This window comes from Papio anubis, chromosome 6 (genome assembly GCF_008728515.1).
Source record: "Papio anubis isolate 15944 chromosome 6, Panubis1.0, whole genome shotgun sequence".
NCBI lineage: Eukaryota > Metazoa > Chordata > Mammalia > Primates > Cercopithecidae > Papio > Papio anubis.
Window position 1 is genome coordinate 7,420,955 of NC_044981.1, and position 23,140 is coordinate 7,444,094.

Genomic DNA, 23,140 nt, shown 5'->3' on the forward strand with positions numbered 1-23,140 from the left:
CAAATTATTGGTTGTGCTAACAGTGATAAACTTTCATCTCATTATATGTGTTTACTCCTTGAATTTAAGACGTTCAGCTGTAAAAAGAAAAAGAACAAGACATTTTGTCAAAAATTATGCCTTAAAGGGTCAAGGTGTCATGAGAAATGCTATAATATGACACATTTTAGAAAGTCCCCCCCACTCTCTTTACAACATGAAAATGTAGTTTTTTTGGCCGGGCGCGGTGGCTCAAGCCTGTAATCCCAGCACTTTGGGAGGCCGAGACGGGCGGATCACGAGGTCAGGAGATCAAGACCATCCTGGCTAACACGGTGAAACTCCGTCTCTACTAAAAAATACAAAAAACTAGCCGGGCGAGGTGGCGGGCGCCTCTAGTCCCAGCTACACAGGAGGCTGAGGCAGGAGAATGGCGTGAACCCGGGAGGCGGAGCTTGCAGTGAGCTGAGATCTGGCCACTGCACTCCAGCCTGGGCGGCAGAGCGAGACTCTGTCTCAAAAAAAAAAGGAAAATGTAGTTTTTTATTTTTGTTTTCAGTTCATAAACATTTTGGAAACGCATTTTATCAGAAGGTAATTAGCGGCATTGTTTGGAAAGATGAAAAATTTATTAGAAAGATCTTTAAATGGCTTTTACTAAAGCGTCATTTAACAGTTTTCCATATTATAGAAACAGCTTTTCATGGATGGTGTGACTGTGTCTGTATCCAAACCCGGTTCGGTTCGTGGAGCCTACGGTGTAGATAACACTCAGCCTCTTAACTGGGAGTGGCTCTGGAGCAAGTCGCTGGAATGTTCAAGCTCCGTGTCACTCATCGGTACCAAGCTGATCTCTGTCTAGGGTTCTTTGCCACCCTCAGGCTCAAGTCCCAGGAGGCCTCCGCCGCTGACTTGGGTGAACAGCTCTGAGTTCCGGAGAGGGTTGGGTCTGCGGAGAAGGGCGCGAGAGACAAGCATCCGCAAGGTTCTGGTACAAAATTTGGAAACTGGACCTGGAGTTGAAATCTTTACTCCTCGTTTAAAAAGAGCATCGAAAGGGAAAAGATAAAATAAATTGGAACCTATATTTTTATGTTATCCCATGAAAAAATAGCTGTAGTGTTTTCCTCTTTATGCCAAAGAGATTAATATTTACGGGGAAGACTTTTCCAGGAAGTCGTGGTTTTCTGTAAAAAAAGGTTTTACACATCAGAAATCGGACTTCTGAGGCAATTTCCTGAATTCCTGGAATAAAACAAAACAGAACAAGCCCCCAAACAAAACTCTATCATCTAAAACGTTCCCTCCTCACTGTGGTTCTAGTCAATGCGTGGTAGGTAGCGTTTCCAGTGATGAACAAAAGTAAATATTTGACCAGTAACTCTCCAATCGAGAGGCCCCTCCATTCCAGCTATCTGCGCCCGGGGACCAAGGAAATCCTCAAAAGCCGGGCCAAGCATTCCCCGCCCGAGCGGCCCCAGCGCAGAGCGCAGCGGCCCCCGCAAGCGCAAGTCCTCCTCGCGGTGGCCGCGCCCAGGGCGCTCGGGTCGCGGGGACCCCACCCCGCCCGGCGTTACTCAGGCCTCGGTGGCGCAGGGCGGAGCCGCGGGCGGCGGGCGGCGGGCGCAGGTGGGGAGGGGCGGTCGGAGCGCGTCGGTGACACCCGCGGGGGGGCGGGGAAGGCGCGGCGGCCGCACCCCGCCCTGGGAAGAAACCGGCCAGGTGTGGCCTCGGCGCCCGGTGCCAGCGGGGAGGAGACTCGCGCCGCCGCCGACCAACACCAACACCCAGCCCCGACGCAGCTCCTCTGCGCCCTTGCAGCCCTTCGAGCCACAGCTCTTCCTCCCGCTCCTGCCCCCGGCCCGTCGCCGTCTCCGCGCTCGCAGCGGCCTCGGGAGGGCCCAGGTAGCGAGCAGCGACCTCGCGAGCCCCCCGCACTCCCGCCCGGTTCCCCGGCCGTCCGCCTGTCCTTGGCCCCCTCCGCCTTCTCCGCGCCGGCCCGCCTCGCTTATGCCTCGGCGCTGAGCCGCTCTCCCGATTGCCCGCCGACATGAGCTGCAACGGAGGCTCCCACCCGCGGATCAACACTCTGGGCCGCATGACCCGCGCCGAATCTGGCCCGGACCTGCGCTACGAGATGACCAGCGGCGGCGGGGGCACCAGCAGGATCTACTACTCGCGGCGCGGCGTGATCACCGACCAGAACTCGGACGGCTACTGGTGGGTACCTGCCCGGAGAGCGCGGGCTGCGGGGCGCGCGGGACGAGGGACCTTCCTCCTCTGGGCGACGGGGAGACTCGAGTCCCGAAGGTGGAAAGGTTTTTTGCCCCAGGTCCCGAAAGAGCTTCCCGGCCGCGCTGGGAGCAGGACCCGGGTGTCCTGACGCGTGCAGGGACAGGTTGGCCCTGTCCTGCGAGCGGGGACTCGGTCCTACCTTTCTCCCCTCCCGCGAGCCCGGGCAGGTGGTCAGAGGGGGCGTCGGGCCAGCGCGGGGCTGTCCCCTGCCTGCCGGACTCGGCTGCAGTCGCCTTTGTCCCAGCCGGCGAATGGGAGGTCAGGGGAGGTGGGCCTGCGACCACAAAACCCAACCTCTCCAACCGTAATCAATGTAAAAGAGGAAAGGAGCGGGGCCCCGGCACTATCTGGTGGCCGAGTGGTGCTCGGGGCTCCGCGGTCTTTACCCGCTCACCCCCAATCCCCGGTAACCCCGAGACCACGACTGCGGCGGTTCTTGGACTCCTCGGCCACCCGAGGACGTTTGTATGAAGGCTGCACGTCCGGGCGGCGCGGGGTCCTGTCCCGAGGAGGCCCCGCTTCGGCTTCCCCTGTCCCGCAAACGAAACTTGCCCGCCGGGGTGGCTGCCGGGCCCGGCGCTCAAAGTTCGGCCTGTTCCCCTCGGTCGTCCGCGCCGCAGTCCTGCGGGCGAGCGCACCTGTGGCCCTGCCTCTGAGCCTTTTGTTTCCTCCGTTTTAAAAACACCGGATGAAAGACCCCAGTGTGCCTTAGATCGCAGAGCGCCAGCCGCGCGTCTGCTTTGATCCAGAATGTGTGGGCAGGGGAGTGTAGGGGGGAGGACGACGCTGGGGGCCCGCCCTGGCCCAGGTGCCCGGGGAAGACCCCCCGCTGAGAGGGTCAGCTTCTCCGGATCCTCGCGGAAACAGACCGAGGGCGTCGTTTGGGTGGGTGGGGAGAGACCCTGTCCCAGGTCTCGGGAGCTGGACTCTAGATGCCCACGTGAGCGATGCGCGTTTTGCAGCCCGCGCCACCTCCCCGCCCCCTGCTAGTTCTTCCCACGTTGGGCTTTTGGGAAAGAGGCTGAGCGTCGGGACGTTATTTACCAGGCGTTGCGGCCCTAGGCCTGGGAGGAGCAACCTGAATGCGCTCCAGGGCAGTTTTGTTTTGCAAGCAGTTTTGAAGGCAGGGACTACTCGAGTTGCAACCTGTATGCTGCTTGGATTCATTTATTTCTGGAGCATCCTGAAAATCTATTTCACCTGGTTTTTAATTTTTTTTATTTTTTTATTTTTTTGAGTTAGCAAAGAATTGTCTCAATCTTGGGAGTTCTTTGTTTCCTGAACAAAATGTGTCTGGGGATTTCCAGGGAAAATGTGCCAAGCAATAGGAGGAATGAAAAGTTGGGAATTCATTACATTTGTTTTAAAATTTTGCCAGCCATTTAAATCTGAAATTTAAATTTTCTCTCGCAGTCCTCCAGGATTTGAGACGCACATCTATCCTTTAAATGTGCGGGTTACACATAGTTTAAATCCAAGTCAGAATGGAATGTGAAGGATTCTTTAGCAGCTCTTTTTGGCATTTTTATGAACCAAGTATTTATTTTGATTATTATTTGTAACTATGCTTTTGCTAGCCTGGATTTCTTATCTTTTAAATAGACAATAATCAGTATTATTAATCGAATATTTCACTCCCTTGGTTTCTTATACCTTTTGTAGAGAAGTAAAACTTTAATAAATTAATTGGTTAATGAACTGCATCAAGATACATGTTTTGTTAGGATTCCTCACTGAAACATTTAATTTTGGGCAGGCTCCATGTTTTTTCATCGTGTAGTATCATTTCTTGTGTTCTGTTTTTCCAACTTAAAGCCTACTTATAAAACTTATCAAGTCTCCCATCTCTGGGAAGGGGAAAGAGACCCAAGTGAAAAATTACCTGACTTTGAGGAAGGATGTTTTCTCTCCTCATTAATGTTGCTCTGCCTGGCAGCAGGGCGTCAGGCTCAGGGCTTGAGTTGGGAGGCGGTCATTCTTTCTGGGGATCCTGGCAATGGAGTTTCCTCCCGAGCCTGTCCCAGCCTGCAATGGTGCTACTGACTACAAAATCGCCCACAAATGCTGACTGCTGCGTTTTCAAATAATAGCGACTGGCTGAAGACAGGGCATGTCGCAGTTTTTCTGGTGGCATTCTGGTTTTGTGTGGAGGGATATGTTTGGCCGTGGCATGCACTTTGTAGAAGCAGGGTGCCCTCTATGCCCAAGGGAGCCACTGCCCTCTGCTAAGTGAATAATGATTAAATTTCATAAGTATTTTTCTGACCCGAAGATTTTCTAAATAAAGGTTTTTGTGGTTTTCTTCTTTTCTTTCTTTCTTTTTTTTTTAAGCTCCAAAACTAGTATAAAAACTATTGGTTGACTTTAAACTCATTTATTTCAAAAACTGCTATTTATGGCTGAAGTATTAATAGATTGGTGATTTTCGAGCTGAGTGTTTTGTATTTAGCCCTTCCCTAAATAAAGTAATTTGAATGTGTAGAGGGCCCAACTCTTAGTTTTCCTTTGAAAATGACTTTAAAACAGCTCTCTCCCTCTCTCTGTCCTTTCCACGAACAGCACTTACCCATTTTTAGGACAGTATTAGATCTCACTGTATCGTAATCTCCTTTTTTTCCCCTACCACCCGCCTGTTCTTTGTGTCTTTATTTTAGATTGAATTGAATCTGCAGCTACTTAATTTTGTTAACATTTGGTAAATGTTACAACCTTGATAATGAAATAATAGACATGTACATGTCTTGAAATGTAAATTTTGGATTCTTCTTGGATAGGATGTTATATTAATACTGTTTTCAATTACAGCAGAATTACTCTAGTCTTATTCCTGTCATTAAAACAAATTACAAATCTGTAGTGAAATTTGTTATCAAAGTAACAAAGCCTCACAGTTAGATCTTTCACCCATCAAAGGGTGGATTTGTGGGAGGATTAAAAGCGGAAAATAGTCATTAAGCTTCAGAAATATGTGGTTATAATATTAATGCTTATTTTTCTTCAGATCTCATGATTTCAAAACTGAGATACATGTGATCATTATTTCATAAACATTTTAAAGTTAGTCTTAAATTAGGTTTTAAGAGAAGCTTATTTCTTACCATGAGACAAACAGGTCCATTTGCCTGAATTTTAGAGCAGGGGGCCCCTAAGGATCACTTAGCCTAGGCAGAAACCCCACATGCACACTTTAGAGACAGGAAGCTGAGGACGTGCCCAAGATCCCAGAATCCACTTATGGCTGGGTTGGCCTGAGGACCCAAGGATCCTCACCTTGGTTTTCCCTGTGCCTTCACAGCCTGACTTTTAGAATGGACAGGCCTGTAATTACACCATGAAAGTATCCCACATTCCATTAAGTCCTTCATTCAGCAAGTGTTTACTGAGCATCGGCTGCACTCTGTGTTGTGTCAGGGGAGATTGAGGTGGAAATCTATAGTCTTGAAAGGAGCGTAGGCCCTTCCAAGGATAAGTACACGAAGACTAGCACACAAAAGCGGAATGCCCAGGAGGGGTGTACATGACTTCAGAGACGTCACAAGGAGGTGAGAGAACATCTGTCGTGGGGGCACTGGGAAGACTTTATAAGGGAAGTGATGTCGAACTGGACTTTGGAGGATTTCAGCTGCGTCAAGATGGGTGGGCAGAGAGCCTTCCGGGGGAGAGAAGAGCTTGAGAAAAGTCTGCAAAGCCTGTGGAGTGATCTCCTTTTTGAGCATTCGCTCTGAGCAGGGAGGCAGTAAGGTGAAAGGAGGAAGCATCCTCTTTGACCAAGGCATTGGAAACCTTGAATGCCCTGGAGAGGGATTTGGATAGGCAGAGGGAAGCTGGTGCAGGTTTTCACTGAAGCCATTGAAAGTCTCTTCCATTGGAGGAGCAGGGAAGTTAGACGATCATAACTGAGCTTCTGGACTGTTTAGGCATTGGCTTAAGGAAGCCATTGCACCAGTGAAGGAGGGAGGGAATGAAAGTCTGAACCAGGGTGAGGGCGGTGGATGGGAAAGTAGGTATTGCCAAGGTGGAGTGACAGCTTCAGCTAAGAATTGGATGCGACAGGCAAGGGAGAGTCTGAGAAAACAGGCCCAGAGCTCGAGTGACTCATAGCATAGATAGTCTAAACGCTTTTCTGGGAAACGATTGCAAAGCAAGATCTAGTTTAGCTTAGTATATGGCAGGTAACATTTACATGATTATTAAATTTAACTTGTATATTTTATAAAAATATCAGGTCTGTGGTTAATAATAGTTACCATTACCCGGCAAACACACGGTGATGTGCCTGGTATAGTATGTTTGTTATCTCAAGCCTCATAACAAACTTCCCAGTTTACAGATGGGAAACTGAGGTTAAAATATTTAAATGACTTGCCTAAGGTCACACAACTAGTTAAGTGGTTAAGCTAGATTTGAATCCAGTATACCACAAGGACCCAAGAGAAGATTAAACCTGCAGTGTGAGAATTTACCTTTTCTACTTGCAAACCCTTTTCGATCTGAGTTATTACTTATTTGGATCTGTTGAATTCCTCAGCCTGCATTCCTGTGAAATATTTCATAATCATTGTATTCTTTCATTAATACTCTTGTAGAGTTTCTATCTGCTTAGGAAAAAAGAAACTCAAGTTGATTCTGCATTAAGCCAACTGATTGTTAGTCAGATCTATTTAATGGGACAATACAGCTGTCAACAGTCATTTTTTTTCTCTAAATATGGGCATAATTTCATTGTTCAGGTAATGGAAATGTCTTGGAAAGGGGAAAACTGCTGATGCCCCTGATGCCTCATGCTGACTTCTCAGGGTGGAGCAAAGGAGGGCTTGGGTGTGAGACTTGGGGAGTGCGTCTTGACTCTCAGCTAACCAGTCTTTCCAGACCAGGAGGTTCTCGAAGGAGTGGTTTCAGTCTGGAGGCCTTGTTGCTGCAGCTGGGAGCAGTGCCACACCCCTTGATTTTCTCCATCTCCCTCCTGCTGGGCTGGTCCCAGTGGCCCTGCCACTTGAAAACGTTCAGGTGTGGTTCTGAATTTGAAGCCATGGCCCCACAGATCCCAAGACTCAGACATGAGCTGCTCATTTGGGGTGACATCTTGTAAAATACGAGTGCAGTCCAATAATGTATGCCTCGCCACCGACATCTGGGGCTGGAAGGGCTCATGAATGTGAAATCCACATTTCATGAAAATGAAGACAGTTTAGTGAGAAGCTGCAGCAAACAGATCTAAGGTTCTGCTTGGAATTACATTTTGTTTGTTTGTTTTGAGATGGGGTCTTGCTCTGTGGCTCAGGCTGGAGTGCAGTGGCATGATCATAGCTCACTGCAGTCTTGACCACTCAGGTTCAAGTGACTCTCCCACCTCAGCCTCTCGAGTAGCTAGGACCACAGGCATGCGCCACCATACCCAACTAATTAAAAAAAATTTTTTTTTTGTAGAGACAAGATCTCACTATCTTGCCCAGGCTGGTCTTAAACTCCTGGGCTCAAGCAATCCTCCCACCTTGGCCTCCTAAAGTACTGGAATTACAGGCAAGAGCCAGTGCACCTGGCCTTTGAATTTTCTTACCCTCAATAAGTTTCTTTCGTGCTGTTAACGTGTATCACTCTCTATGAATTGTCTCAGTTATATTTGAGTTTTGTAAGGAACCTTAGGAACTCCTGAAAATACCTCACACTTAATACCCAATCCATTACTTCCTTCTCCTCTTTCTCTTTTTTTTCTTTTCACCCCACCCCCATTTTGCTGTGGGACATCCTTAAAGTTGTGGACTGGGGCAAAGACAAAACACAAAAATGAAATTTCAGCTGGGTGTGGTGGCTCATGCCTGTAATCCAACGCTTTGGGAGGCCGAGGCAGGTGGATCACAAGGTTAGGAGTTCCAGACCAGCCTGGCCAATATGGTGAAACCCTGTCTCTACTAAAAATACAAAAATTAGCCGGGCATGGTGGTGTGCTCCTGTAGTCCCAACTGCTCAGGAGTCTGAGGCAGGAGAATCGCTGGAACCCGGGAGGTGGAGGTTGCAGTGAGCTGAGATCGTGCCACTGCACTCCAGCCTGGTGACAGAGTGAGACTCCATGAAAAAAAAAAAAAGAAAGAAATTTCAGAACCATAACAACAGCAGCAGCCTCCGCAAGTAAAAGCTATCTCTGCCTCTGCAGTGCCCCTCTGAGCCTCACCTCAGCCCCAGGATGGGGGTGTTCTACCTGTCCTAGAGGCAGAAGCTCCAGGCACTGCCAGTGGATGTCACTTTAAGTTGCTCAAGGTCACTGGCTGTATAACTGGAAGTGGCTGAGCTGGGCGTGGACTCCAACTGTGCCCTACTTCAAAGCCCTTCTGAAGTTAATGATATGTGATCAGTTTTCCACTACCCCGCAAACACAATCTGCCAAACACTCAGTGTGAAAATCAAGAAAACCGCTTGGAAAAGAAGCAGAACTTTTATTAGAGAACTGTTTCTGTAGCTCCTGGGCGAAGACAAAATGCAGGATCAAAGGAGGCTGCCTTTCTAAAATCTATAGAGAAAAACATCCACCATGTTTGTTCACTGCTGGAGTGGGAGTGGGGAGGGGACAGCTGTGCTCTCTGGTTGAGCTTTGAAATCAGGGTAATGCGATGAGCCAAAATATCTTCAGATCGGTCTTTTGTTTGCCTTGTTTCTCTTCCACTTTACTAAGCCAAACAAACATGCATTGAGTACCTTTTGTGTGCAGAACCTTATGTTGTTAGGTTAAGTGTTTGCAGGAGTCCAAGATGACTAAGATGTGGGACTTTGCTCTCCAGGAGCACGTAGCCAGGTGTGTATAAACTAATGCAAGAGAGGAGAGGATGCATAGGTGTGATATGGAAAGCTCCATGCAGAAGGCTGTAACTTTTGAAGTTTTGAACTTTTGAAGGATGGTAACACGGCATTTCAGCTGATGTATATACAGGGTGTTTAATGAATTTTTTTTTCTTGAGACGGAGTTTCGCTCTTGTTGCCCAGGCTGGAGTGTAGTGGTGCAGTCTTGGCTCACTGCAACCTTTGTCTCCCAGGTAAAACCATCTCATCTCAACCTCCCATCTCAGCCTCCCAAGTAGCTGGGACTTACAGGCGTGCGTCATCACGCCCAGCTAAGTTTTATATATTTTTTTTTGTAGAGATGGGGTTTTGCCATGTTGCCCAGGCTGATCTTAAACTCCTGGGTTCAAGCAATCAGGCCGCCTCTGCCTCCCAAAGTGCTGGGATTACAGGCATGAGCCGCGGCGCCCAACCTTATCTTGTATTTTTAAAAATAATATTTTTGGGAACACATGTAAAGCTAATGCCTTAGGACAGCTAGTTTTGGAGTCCTATTTTTAAAGAAAAATTTTTTTCAAAGGTAGTAAAATAAAACCTTGAAATCTTGGTAATACTGTTCACACATTCATGTGGCCCGTCTTTGGATTAGAATGCAGAACTTGTTTTCTTTTTAACCACCGGTGAAGGGCTCTCTGTGCAAATATTTGGAAACCTTTCTTGTTTAAACAAGTTTTAGCATGAACTTTAAAAAAAATATGTACAGGTAGGTTCTTTGTAGTCTGACTCATTTATCTCTCAGAAGAGTTAAAAACTTTTAAGGATGAGTTATTTTTTTAAAGGGCACCTATTACTTTGGTTTAGAAGTCAATATTCTTTTGATAAATTTGACCCAAATGAGTTATTTTCTTTTTCTTTTTTTTTTTTTTAAGGAAAGCACATGACATCTGCCATCTTCTGTGCCACCAAAATGGGATTTAAAAATTGAACTTCATGGTTTGTTACTTTAATTCATAACATGATTTGAAAATCTCTTAACCCCTAACCACCCATATGTAGCAGTATTAAAAATTTATTTGAGGCTAGGGGTTAAACAAAATTTTTATACACTTGTTAGTAAGTACATCATTTTAAAATTATTTATTTATACATAATAGAATTTTGCATTTTCCCAAACTGTACTATATGAATTAAATTTAATTCAATTACCATGAGTATATTTATTTACCATGAACTTAACATAGACATTTGTATTATTTTCAGTAAGGAAGAATGACTTTGGTGGTTTCCTAAAATTGAGTTACAGAATGAATGAGGTAAAGAAATCTTACATACCATTTAGCCCAACAGATGGAGATAGAAATTTCTGAGATTAAAAAAAATCTAAAATTATGTAGTCAATAAAAAATATATATATATAAAATCTGACTTAGAAAGGTTTGAATTACAGCTTTTAAAAACATGCTTTTCCTGGCTGGGTGCGGTGGTTCACATCTGTAATCCCAGCACTTTGGGAGGCCAAGGTGGGCAGATCACTTGAGGTCAGGAGTTTGAGACCAGTCTGGCCAAAATTTGGTGAAACCTTGTCTCTACTAAAAATACAAAAATTAGCTTTGCGCGGTGGCAGTGTGCCTGTAATCCTAGATATGTGGGACACTGAGGCAGAAGAATCACTTGAACCCAGGAGGTGGAGGTTGCAATGAACTGAGATTGTCCCACTGCACTCCAACCTGGGCGACAGAGTGAGACTCCTCAAAAAAAAAAAAAATAGGCATGTTTCCTGAAGCAAGCTCTCCTGGCTCTTGTGCTGAAGAATCCAGTGCTACACATACAGCTGGTGTCTGTCTGACATCAGCCTGACTTGATGGGTTGAAATCCTTTCCCCAAACTTCTTCCCTGATTAAGTACAGCGAGTTCTGTGTGGATTCTTAACTGGGCTAAGACAAGCAAACTGACCTGTCAAGGTGGATTCCCTATACCTTAGTTGGCCTGAGTCTCCCTCTGTCTTGTTTTGATGGGCTGAGTCATTCACGAGGTGTATACCTAGTTCCCTTTCTCGCCTCAGTCTGTTTCCTAAGGGAATTCTTGGCCACACCTAAGACTGAAGTTGGATTCTTGCAGATGAAAGATAGAAGTAGACCTTGTTTTAAGGATCAGATGCAGTCTTGAAAAGTTGTGTATATGATGAAATTTGGTTAAGCAGATCACACTTCCCAATAGACAAATAGTGATATCAAAGATTCTTTATTTCATTGTTCCAACACTTTAGCTTTTTATTTTTTCAACCCTTTAAAGGATTAGATTTTTGTGCATTCCCCATTCCTATGCAGTTGTTAATTTATTTACTAACATGCCATGCAAAACATTTAAATGTTTTAGTGGATATCAGGAACATATGAGACAGGGCGCAGTGGCTCACGCCTGTAATCCTAACACTTTGGGAGGCCGAGGCGGGCAGATCATTTGAGGTCAGGAGTTTGAGACCAGCCTGACCAACATGGTGAAACCCCATCTCTACTAAAAATACAAAAAAAATAGCTGGGTGTGGTGGTGCATGCTTGTAGTCCCAGCTACTCGGGAAGCTGAGGCAGGATAATCACTTGAACCTGGGAAGCGGAGGTTGAAGTGAGCCGAGATCGCACCACTGCACTCCAGCCTGGGTGAGAGAGCAAGACTCCATCTCGGGGTGGGGGGCGGGGAAGAAGAACATAGGGAAATCCTTTAGAAAAGCACGAAGAATTTATTTGGTATTATTAGCAGCATATGAAGTTACCTGTTTTTTTTGTTTGTTTTTTTTAAGTTCAAATATGGGTAGGCAAGGGGAGGCAGGTAAGGTGTCTTCTCTTTATAGGATGCCAACTGATCTCTAGAGAAATAGGAATGTCTTCTAAAACTAGGGGGAGAGAATTAAAACATAGAGAAAACCCACCAATGTTTTAAGCCAATGTTTGGTTGCCTTACCTCCTTTATCCTGGATGTAATTCATTTCTAACTGTTGTATAACTAACTAGTCTAAGTTCTTGGGTGAAAAGAAGCTGGTGAGTTTTGTATTTTGTGGTCAAATGAATTTGGTCTCATAAATTCACTTTTAAAAAGGTGTATGTACACTTCGGTGCATTCATTCACAATTGTGTGAATAAAAGCATTCACACAATTCAGTGCGTTCATTCATAATTGTGAATGAACAATTGTGTTTGTCCTCCCTGTCTCTGTTTTTTAATACATTTTAATTCTACCATAGTTTTAGATTTGTAGAAAAGTTACAGAATAGTACAAAGTTTGTGTGTACCCTCACCCAGTTTCCCCTGCCTCCATCATTTTGTTTTCTTAACAGCTGGGGTTTATGCTGTGTTGCCCAGGCTAGTCTTGAACTGCTGAGCTCAAGCGATCCGTTTACCTTGGCCTCCCAAAGTGCTGGGATTACAGGCGTGCCCCACCCTCATCTTATAGCTCAGTTTGTGATCCTTTTTACAGCAGCACACATTATTAAATCATTTAGGAAACTCTGACTTTCCATTGTGCTAAGAGACAGCTCTTTCATTTATCTGCTTGGAACTGGCATTCTTTGTGGGAATCACCCTTGGAGCCAAATTGCTGAACAGAATTTCTTAATGTTTCAGAATAAAGGTATTCCTATGTCCCTTCAATAAAGAAAATAAAAATAATTACACAGGACCTTCCTAATTTTTTAATTCATCCTAGGGTTCTAAGTGAGGTTGCTGGGTTTCTTAATGTTTTCCTTTGTCTCTCGAATTTCTTTCCTCTGTTTTATAACAGATATGTTTTGGACGGTGTTCTAAGTCAGTTGGAATTCTGTACAAGTTAGGACAACACATGTGATCTTGCTTATATCTCAGCAGTATGAGAAATGGACCTCATTTCCTGTGTGATCTGGAGTGGAAGACAGAGACTGGTTGCGTTGGTGATGGGTGGGGGCAGTTCTGGTTTTGAGAGGTGGATGACTCTGGCACCACCTCACTTTTACCTGCCTGGAGGAGCCTGTGTCTTCTTTGGGGAGTAGTTCCCAGGGAGGTCTGGGCTCCTCACCCACATTCATCTAGTCCTGGCTTGTTGGGGAGTCTTGCCTGCAGGGAGGAACCCCAAATGGGTGGCCAAAAAAGAAAGTGCTTTCCTATGGTGAGACAGTGCAGGCAGGTGCTGCGAAGAACTCCCACATTACTGTGGTCTTATCCCATCTATGCATAATGCAGCCATTGTTTGTCAAACTTTTTTTTTTAAACGGTGAAATTCTTTCTTTAAAACACACACACACATACACATACACACACACACACACACACACACAATATCCAGTTGGTTAGACAGGCATCAGATAAAAGCAGGCTCAGGCTGGCCCTGACTGAAGGACTGGGTAGGAAGAGCCAATTTCTTGTAGCACATCCGTGAGGACTTTTCACAGATGTTAAATAATCACTTGGTCTGCTTTAAACTTCTCTGAAACCAAACTACAGTGGGCTGTGCTGTGGCATAGTACATCTTGGTAGATTTAAAAGCCAGATTTCGGTTATGCCTTGCTTGAAGAGCAAATGAAACTCTGTCATCTCTTTCTTTAAGATACAGACAGTCTGCAACATTTTTCGTCAACACCACTGTTGTTTTAAGGTTTCTTCTAGGAGTCTTCCAGAAAAGTGTCTCATTTGGAATGTACATTGAATGAGCTTCATTGTAGAGAAAAATAGGTATTCTAGGAACATCTTGAAAGGAGAATGGGTTTGTTTTGCAATAAAGATAATGTATTTAAATTTTCCATCACTTTCTTCACACCATGATTTTTAAAAAACCATTATTGTCTTTTACAGGAATTACAGAATATATATATGTGTGTGTGTGTGTGTGTATTTTTTTTTTTTTTACAGACAGGGTCTCACTCTGTCACCTAGGCAAGAGTACAGTGGTGTGATCATAACTCATCGCAGCCTCCAACTCGTGGGCTCAAGTGATCCTCCCACCTCAGCTTCCTGAGTAGCTAGAGCTACAGGCACGCATCACCATGTTTGGCTAATTTAAAAACAATCTTTTTTTTTTTTTTTTTTTTTGTAAGACATGGTCTTGCTTTGTTGCTCAGGCTGGTCTCCAACTTCTGGACTTAATCAGTCCTCCTGCCTTGGCTTCCCAAAGCACTGGGATTACAGGCGTGAACCACTGTGTCTGGTCAATACTTTTGTAGTGTAAGCTTTTTTCTCCTCTCCTACCTTTCCTTCAGCCAGACTTGCCAGTGAAATCTTCATGCTCTGTGTCTGACACCGTGAGGTCTTCCTGCAGAGGGACTTGTGGTGTTGGGGACTGTCATTAGGGACCGCTGTGGGATGAAGCAGGAGTGAAGCTGAAATAGCTCTGTGTCATTGTCATTGCCGGAAGTGTGTTTTTATAACTCAAAGAGATATATGTCTGGATTGGATCCTGGACCTGGGAGGGGAAAACTTGCTGTGAAGGACATTATTGGGCTAATTGGTGAAATCTGAACAAGTTCTATTAATTGGAAAATTGTTCGTGTCAATTGTGAATTTTCTGATTTTGATCATTGTTTTGTGGTTATATATAAGTGAATGTTTTTATCCTTAGGAATGATATGCTGAGATATTTGGGGGTTAAAAAGGCATGTTTATTCTCAAATGATTCAGAAAAAAATAATATGTATACAGAGATACATACATGCTGAAATATTTGGCGGTAGAAGGGCATGGTTATTCTCAAATGGTTCCGAAAACAATAATATATACACATAGATAAATACACACACATCTATGGAGAGTGGAGAAGGGGGATGAAGGAAACATAAGAAAATGTTAACAATTGGGATTCCGGGTAAAGGGTCTCACAGGAGTGGTTTTGTCCCATTTTTGCAACTTTTGCAAGTTTGAAATTCTTTCAGAATTGAATTAAGTTATTTTATGTCTGGTTTATTTGTGTTTGCCTCCTTAGTCAAACCGGCACGATGTCCAGGCACCAGAACCAGAACACCATCCAGGAGCTGCTGCAGAGCTGCTCCGACTGCTTGATGCGAGCAGAGCTCATCGTGCAGCCCGTAAGCTTTCTCTGTTCCCATCGCTTCTCCCAAAGCCTCGGCCACACCCAGCTGTGCTCCGGTTAGCTTCTGCTGCCCAGGGCCACCCTATTCACTGACCTCTGTCACGGAGTGTTTAGAGATGCTGTTTTTCAGACCAGACTACAGAGAGATGTGTGTCTTCTTAACCTATTTGTAATGTTGGTTTAACAATGGGAACCAGCTTTCAAACACTTCTCCGTCGTCCCCCAACAAATGTTTACATTACAGATTGCCACCTTTTTGGAAATAAAGCAATTTATGATTTACGTGACTTTTTGATACTTTCCATTCTGAGAAATGCAGCCTGGCATGTTTCTGTGCCTGGGCTGGGATGGATCTTCATGTGCACCATCAATTTAGGATGATTTTTTTTTTTTCAGGGAAAATGACTATATTGAGATAACAGTTCTATCCAGGAAACAGAAAAATGTGGAAAAATAGGCAGTGGAAAATTGAGGAGAAATGGTAACATTTGCGAGAAACTTGAGATGTTTCTTGAGATAACTGAGACATCCTAGGATCTCATCTAATCCAGATTAGAAATCATGGAGTTCGTGGTATTTGCTGTGTAAAGTCTTCATTTTAAAACACTAGCATTCACCTTTGCTCCGAGTGTGCTAAAAACAGAATAGAGAATGGTGGGGCCACAGCCATCTTTTCTATCCCTTTCCTGAGTTACTGAATCTTTTCAGCGAAGTCTCCCTAATGCTGACATCGGTATCAAGGTTACATCTGGAATCTGCCTCATGACAAAGCACCCCTTTTAAATAACCTACATTTGAAACAGATTTTAACCAAATGAATTTACTGGTTCTGTTTAGATAATGTTTTAATGTTCTAATTTCTTAATTTAGATACTGTGTGGGTTCTAGTTCTGAGTTTCTTTATCCAATTAAAAAAATAATGTCACTTTAGTCCATGTTTAGAGATATTTGGGGCTCAGCAAACTAGCTTGGCTCCAGTTCTCGTTGTTTCGAGTGTCTGATTTGAAACATACTCCTTGAAATGTTCCTCACAGTGGCCCAATTCCTTTACACAAAACAAAATAGTAGAACCAGTGACTTAATAATGAACACACACACACCAGTCATTTGTAGTGACTATGGATACGTTTTACATGTAGCTCTGAAAATTTGCATGGCCTCATGTTCTCAGTTTATTTTTACTTATATGCATCAACGTGCAATAAAAACAGGTTAGGGAAATAGTGTCACATTTGCTAACATTTCTGTTTAGAGAAATGAGGTTCATTTGGCTAAAGCCAAGTAAAGGCAGCAGATAGAAAATTCCAGAGAATTTTGCTTCAGATGGCACTGAAGCAGAGGAGGAAGCTTTCTGTTTTTGTTTTTATTTTTCTAAATACAAAACCCTTTCTAAATTTTGAAATAGTTATAGACTCATAAGAAGTTGCAAAAATAGTACAGAGGGGTCTCTGCTCAGTACCCAGCTTCTCCCAGTGGTGACATCTTATATGATTATAGTCATCATCAAAACCAGGACATTGATTGGCCCAATACAGTTAACCAGGCAGAAGCCTTCTTTTTAAGAACTAAAACATTGGTCGGGCATGGTGGCTTACGCTTATAATCCCAGCACTTTGGGAGGCCGAGGCAGGTGGATCACTTGAGGTCAGGAGTTTGAGACCAGCCTGGCCAACATGGTGAAAACTCGTCTCTACTAAAAATACAAAAATTAGCCTGGCATGGTGGCACATGCCTGTAGCCCCAGCTACTCAGGAGCCTGAGGCAGAAGAATCGCTTGAACCCTGGAGGCAGAGGTTGCAGTGAGCCGAGATCGCACCACTGCATTCCGGCCTAGGCAACAGAGCAAGGCTTTGTCTCAAAAAAAAAAAAAAAAAAAAAAAGAACTAAAACGTTATGTTCCCATAGGTATAGGAAAAACTCAGTTTGTGTGTAAGAGGCCCCATCTGGCATAACCGTACAGTGTCCCTATCACAGTGAAATTCCCATTAGATGAGAGTTGTGTGTAAATATGAAAGATCAGCATGTAACATATTGAAGCAAGGGGAAGGTTAGCATTCGGTAAATGTGCCTTTAAAAGCCAAGCAAATTTAAAAGATAGTCCACAAACTTTGGTTCATGAATCTCCCTCTGTTTACCTTCTTAACTCAATAAGATCATTTTCAGTGAGGAAACTTACAGTTTTTGTCAGGTTTACAGTGGAAGCTCTTGCTTCCGTTAATGCACATGAAGCTTTTCCTTGATGTGAATGCTTTCTTTCAGGAATTGAAGTATGGAGATGGAATGCAGCTGACTCGGAGTCGAGACTTGGATGAGTGTTTTGCCCAGGCCAATGACCAGATGGAAATCCTCGACGGCTTGATCAGAGAGATGCGGCAGATGGGCCAGCCCTGTGATGCTTACCAGAAAAGGTATTGTCCACAGAGCATGGATCGGGCAGTCCCCATGAAAAAGAACACCACATACCCAGTTACACTCAATTCCATGACCTAGGTCGTCATTTGAAGGCAGCACAAATGTTCCCAAGGAAAGGCTTGCTTAGTTGGTATTTTGCAGCTTTATTATGTATCTCTAATACAATAAAGTGACCGGTTCATTATAGATGTTAACTGTACCTCCCTTCAGAGGACAGAAAGGCCTTTTTTTTTTTTTGAGACAGGGTCTCTCTGTCACCCAAGCGGGAGTGTAGTGGCACAAATGTGGCTCACCGCAGCCTCGACCTCCTGGGCTCAAGCCATCCTCCCACTTCAGCCTCTCAAGTAGCTGGGCTATAGGCATGTGCCACACCTGGCAAATTAAAAAAATTTTTTTTGTGGAGACAGGGTTTTGCCATGTTGCTCAGGCTGATCTGGAACTCCTAGGCTCAAGCAATCCTCCGTCTTGGGCTTCCCAAAGTGCTGGGATTACAGGTGTGAGTCACTTAAGGGTCTAAAATATCAAGTCAAGCTTAGTTGAATAAATACAAAAATGAGACCCTTAGAGTTGGAAGCAGAGACTATAAGTCAGAAAAATGTAGTCTAAATTTGTTCTACTACTGCCTGGGGCTCAGGGTACTAGGAAAACTCCCAGGACAAAACTCATGAGAAAATGAAAGTTGCAGCCGGGCGCAGTGGCTCAGGTCTGTAATCCCAGCACTTTGGGAGGCTGAGGCAGATGGATCAGGAGGTCAGGAGATCGAGACTATCCTGGCTAACACGGTGAAACCCCATCTCTACTAAAAATACAAAAAAGTAGCCAGGCGTGGTGGCGGGCACCTGTAGTCCCTGCTACTCGGGAGGCTGAGGCAGGAGAATGGCGTGAACCCGGGAGGCGGAGCTTGCAGTGAGCCGAGATCGCGCCACTGCACTCCAGCCTGGGTGACAGAGCCAGACTCCGTCTCAAAAAAAAAAAAGAAAGTTACTCTCAGATTAGGCAAAGGCAGTGATGCTTTCTATGCTATTTCACGCTTTGAACCTCTTCCTAAGATTTAACTTGTATGCGATTAAGACTTAAGTCCTGGGGTAAAGAAAAAAAAATCTTCAAATACCATAAAACGTTTATAGCTTCTCTATTGACACGAAAGACTCAGAAAAGGGGAAATTGGCCCAGAATGGGTTTTCATAGGCTGTTTTCCTGCAGTGGTTTAAAGGTTTTTTTTTTTCTTTTCAGACTTCTTCAGCTCCAAGAGCAAATGCGAGCCCTTTATAAAGCCATCAGTGTCCCTCGAGTCCGCAGGGCCAGCTCCAAGGGTGGTGGAGGCTACACTTGTCAGAGCGGCTCTGGCTGGGATGAGTTCACCAAGCACGTCACCAGTGAATGTTTGGGGTGGATGAGGCAGCAAAGGGTAAGCAGCTTCTTGAACAGCCCAAACCTGCGCAGGCCAGGCCTTCCAGCACGATGGGGTCAACCCATGTGTTGGTGTGATGAAGAGTCTTCTAGACCTCAGGTGGCAGCAGCAGCTTGCTGTTTGCAGGATTTTCCTCCTACACAATTTGAAAAGTGGTCTTCTATTTTGGAATGAATGAGATCTCAGTGTGGCTTGGGGACTCAACCTCATTGCTTTATAGTCATCCTTTATCACACAGGTCATATTTAACATGTGTAATTTAGTTAGTAGACTTTGAATATCCAGTTCTTATACTGACCCCCGGAAAAATCTGTTGTGGGAGTTTATGTGCTAAATAACTTCATTGTTCTATGTGAGTGGCAACTGACCTCATCTGTTTTACTCATAGGTACTTGAAAACCAGCCCATTGTGGTGGTTCATTTAAAATGTTCACAGATTGCAGGAGCTGGAAACAGTGAAACTAGCCGTTCTGGTTTGGGCTCATTGGTTGCTTACCTTATACTTTTGAAGCCTCAGTTGTCTCATTGTGCAACCATCACGTCACCGGTGTGGGAGTGAAGTAAAATAATGTTGGAAGGATCTGCTGATCCTTTCCCTAGAACTGGAGTTTCTGCAAAGTATTTGTCAAGACTAATGATTGTTGTGTTGTTTCATGTAATCATTATGTCCTATAATGAACAGGTGGTGGTAGAAATATGCCACAATCATGTAGATGGGAATTTTATAATGAAAACCTACTCCTAACCCTTCCCTTGAGAATGTGGATGTGTTAGAGTGATAAGTTGTGGAGAGACTGTTACGCAATGTAGATGTGGTCGTAAGAAAGCTGGTTTGTTTAGTTGTTAGACTAATTCAGCAGTGGTTCTAAAATGTCTCAACTTTAAAATTTTTGTGTATTCTTTCCTAAGTAGTGAGGACTTCAGTGACTAAACATTCATTCATTCATTCAGTTAACTTTTTCTCCCATTTATTATAAAGAATGTAAGCTATTACAGAAGGTAGGGCTTAGAGAGAACCAAAGTCAGTTAAAATATCAGAAACCTAAATACAAACCTATTTGTATATTTTTCAAATTTCCTTCTAATCTTTGAGCACGTTTCTTGAGGATTTTATATGTCTTGGCACCCGAGGGTTCAAAGATGATGGTCCCTAGTCCTGAAAATGAATATTATTGAAGAAAACAAGATGCATACCAAATGCCAAATTTCTGTCTAGATCAGTTATAATACATTCTTGCTTAGTTGGGAGTAGAGGGGAGGGTGGCCTGCTCCTGTGGAGTGGAGCAAAGGAAGACATGGCGGAGGTGATGGGGCTTAACTACGTCTTAAGGATCTGCAATGATGGGCAAAACAGCCTTCCAATCAAATTAGTTAATGAAACATTGTATCCCCTAAAGTTGTCTTAGTATGACAGTTATAAGAAGATGACAGCCTGTAATTTGTCATTTTTTTTTGTATTTATGTTGAGTGTAGCTTTTTAAGAATATAGTAAATGCTCAATGGTTTTAAATTTTGGAAAAGTATTACCACATGAATTCAGTTTTATGTCATTTTCTTTTTTTTTTTTTTTGAGACGGAGTCTCACTCTGTTGCCTAGGCTGGAGTGCAGTGGCATGATCTTGGCTCACTGCAACCTCCGCCTCCTGGGTTGAAGCGATTCTCCTGCCTCAGCCTCCCGAGTAGCTGGGACTACAGGCACCTGCCACCATGCCTGGCTAATTTTTTGTATTTTTAGTAGAGACGGGGTTTCGCCATGTTGGTCAGGCTGATCTCGAACTCCTGACCTCGTGATCGGCCCACCTTGGCCTCCTAAAGTATTGGGATTACAGGTGTGAGCCACTGTGCCTGGCCAGTTTTATGTCGTTTTCTAACAGAAGCAATTGATAAGCGATGCTTTCCAGACTAGGCAGGCAGCCCTCATGGTTGCAAACAAACTAACAGTTGTTTGATTGCTTACTGCAGGTTTGCTCTGGGATTTGCTCTGGCTCCGTTTCTCTTATCCCTTGTTCCCCTGCATTCTTTACCTTGTTCCCAGGAGACTGAGCTGCAGAGCCCAGCTGATAAGGGAACTGTTGCCCCAGCAGCCAATCAGGAGGCAGGCACTCCTGAGCCTTTGTTTTGTTTCCCCGATTTGTGTTTGCCGATGGACAGGTCAGATACTATACACCTGGCTGGTAATGAGAGGCGTGAGCCGGAGCCTGGTCTCGTTGCTAATGTCCCACTGCATGCACCTGGCTGTCTCTGGTTTAAAGCCGAGACAGCTGTGGGAGAGAAGGGTCAAAGTCCTGGGTAACCTTCTGTTGTCTGACTCTGAAATGGCTCCCTTTTCTGAAGCCTTGCCAAGTGTATTAGAACATGGATGTGGCTTAGAACAATGTGTTTTATGTTCTTACTGCAATCCCCGATTGGAATGTTTGCCCTTGGCATGTCCAAGAGATGACACAGGTGATTTGGAAATTTATATGTACTCATGCAAAAGAAGGGTGAGATAATGGATTTGCCCCAGTGTGAAACTGGTGGAACAATGTGTGTGATTCTTATTGTGAAACATTCTTAAATTTGAGGCTCAAATAATAAATTTAGTCAGATTTAATTTTTTTAAAAAGGTAACTTAAGCCCACAATCCTAATATTGCCAACACTTATGGAAAGTGAATCTTTGAGTAGATATAGTAACTTCCCTTTGAAATGGGCCATAGGGAGTTTTACATCCTGAAAGGGAATGGTGTATGCTGGATTTTAAAAAGCCAATAATTACATCCATCAAGACAATATAAAGAAATAAACAATGAAAGATACTTTTAGGTCAACTATTTAGTTTGGGGAACAGTGTATGATTGCATTTACTCAGTGATTTTTGATGCACATTTAAGAATGATTAAATGAGTATTTTATAACATAGCATACATACATATGCACACATATGTTCTGTGCACATGCTTGCTTGCCTGTGCACAGGTAGATTTGTTTTTTTCAGAAGACATGATCTTGGTTTTAAGGTTCCCATTTCCAAATTTCCTCCTCTGCCCATCTTGAGCTGGGCTCAAACAAGTTGAGGGAAGTATTTGGCAACCCTGCATTAGCCATTTGGGAACCTTGAATTTTTAAAAAATATTCTGGCTTAAAAAATACTCCATATTTACAGGCCGGGCGCGGTGGCTCACGCCTGTGATCCCAGCACTCTGGGAGGCCGAGGCGGGCGGCTCAGGAGATGGAGACCATCCTGGCTAACACAGTGAAACCCTGTGTCTACTAAAAATACAAAAAAATTAGCCGGGCGTGGTGACGGGCGCCTGTAGTCCCAGCTACTCAGGAGGCTGAGGCAGGAGAATGGCGTGAACCCGGGAGGTGGAGCTTGCAGTGAGCCAAGATCGCGCCACTGCACCCCAGCCTGGGCAACACAGTGAGACTCCGTATCAAAAAAAAAAAAAAAAAATACTCCATATTTACATCTTTGGTTCTACCCGAAGTAAAGCCGTGATGCTGTACGTAAGTGAATCAGGTGCAAAGGTGCGAAAACAAAGGGTGCCTCTGTTTGTCTTTCCTTCCCAGGCGGAGATGGACTTGGTGGCCTGGGGCGTGGACCTGGCCTCAGTGGAGCAGCACATCAATAGCCACCGGAGCATCCACAATGCCATCGGCGACTATCGCTGGCAGCTGGACAAAATTAAAGCCGACCTGGTACTTTTCAGTGTTTCATTTTAGAGTCTTAATTCAAATTATCTACTGAAGGATCATGTAATTACTCAATCCCGGGGAGTTTCTTCTGAAACACTGCTATTATTTCTTTCCCAAAAGACTGGAAAGGTTTAGAAATCCCATTTCTTAAATGGGGAAGTGGAATTAGTAGCCCGGTTAGAGATTATGTTAACACTGGAAGAGGAGTTAAACGAGAGGCTGAGGGTGTGCAAACACTCATTTGCAGTGTGTGAATAAGTATCTCTGGAGGTGGCAGGTTGTTTCTGCAGTAGCAGAACATCTTTTTGAACGGGAAATGCAACAATCATATGCAGTAGTTTGTGTCATTGGTGAATCCTTTCCTAGGTGGTAATTAAAACATTATTTCTACTGAGCAAAGCCCTATCTCATCCCGACACCGGCTCCCGTGCTGAAAAAGTCAGACTTGAAACTGAGTTGAGAATTACAGCATAAAATCATAACTGATCTTAAGTGCTTCGTTTCCCCCAGGTCTCTACACTTGTAAATCACTAAACTTTTTTTTTTT

General features: G+C 44.3%; 1 protein-coding gene and 1 long non-coding RNA gene across 3 annotated transcripts in view; one reads left to right on the plus strand and one right to left on the minus strand.

Annotated features, from left to right (window-relative positions):
- Positions 1–589: 589 nt before the first annotated feature.
- Positions 590–3,169, minus strand: LOC103883442. Its single transcript, XR_645667.4, has 2 exons — positions 2,414–3,169; positions 590–1,166 (listed from the first exon to the last, which is right to left on the minus strand). It is a non-coding gene; the product is annotated as an uncharacterized LOC103883442 (long non-coding RNA).
- DSP (desmoplakin) overlaps positions 1,693–23,140 on the plus strand; it is a 45,436-nt gene continuing 23,988 nt past the window's right edge. For both annotated transcript variants that reach the window (XM_003897021.4, XM_003897023.4), the window contains exons 1-5: positions 1,693–2,199; positions 14,986–15,088; positions 17,353–17,501; positions 18,739–18,913; positions 22,468–22,596. In XM_003897021.4, the coding sequence (XP_003897070.1) occupies positions 2,030–2,199; positions 14,986–15,088; positions 17,353–17,501; positions 18,739–18,913; positions 22,468–22,596 (726 nt within the window). In that variant the 5' untranslated portion in view covers positions 1,693–2,029. The remainder of the gene's footprint in view (positions 2,200–14,985; positions 15,089–17,352; positions 17,502–18,738; positions 18,914–22,467; positions 22,597–23,140) is intronic.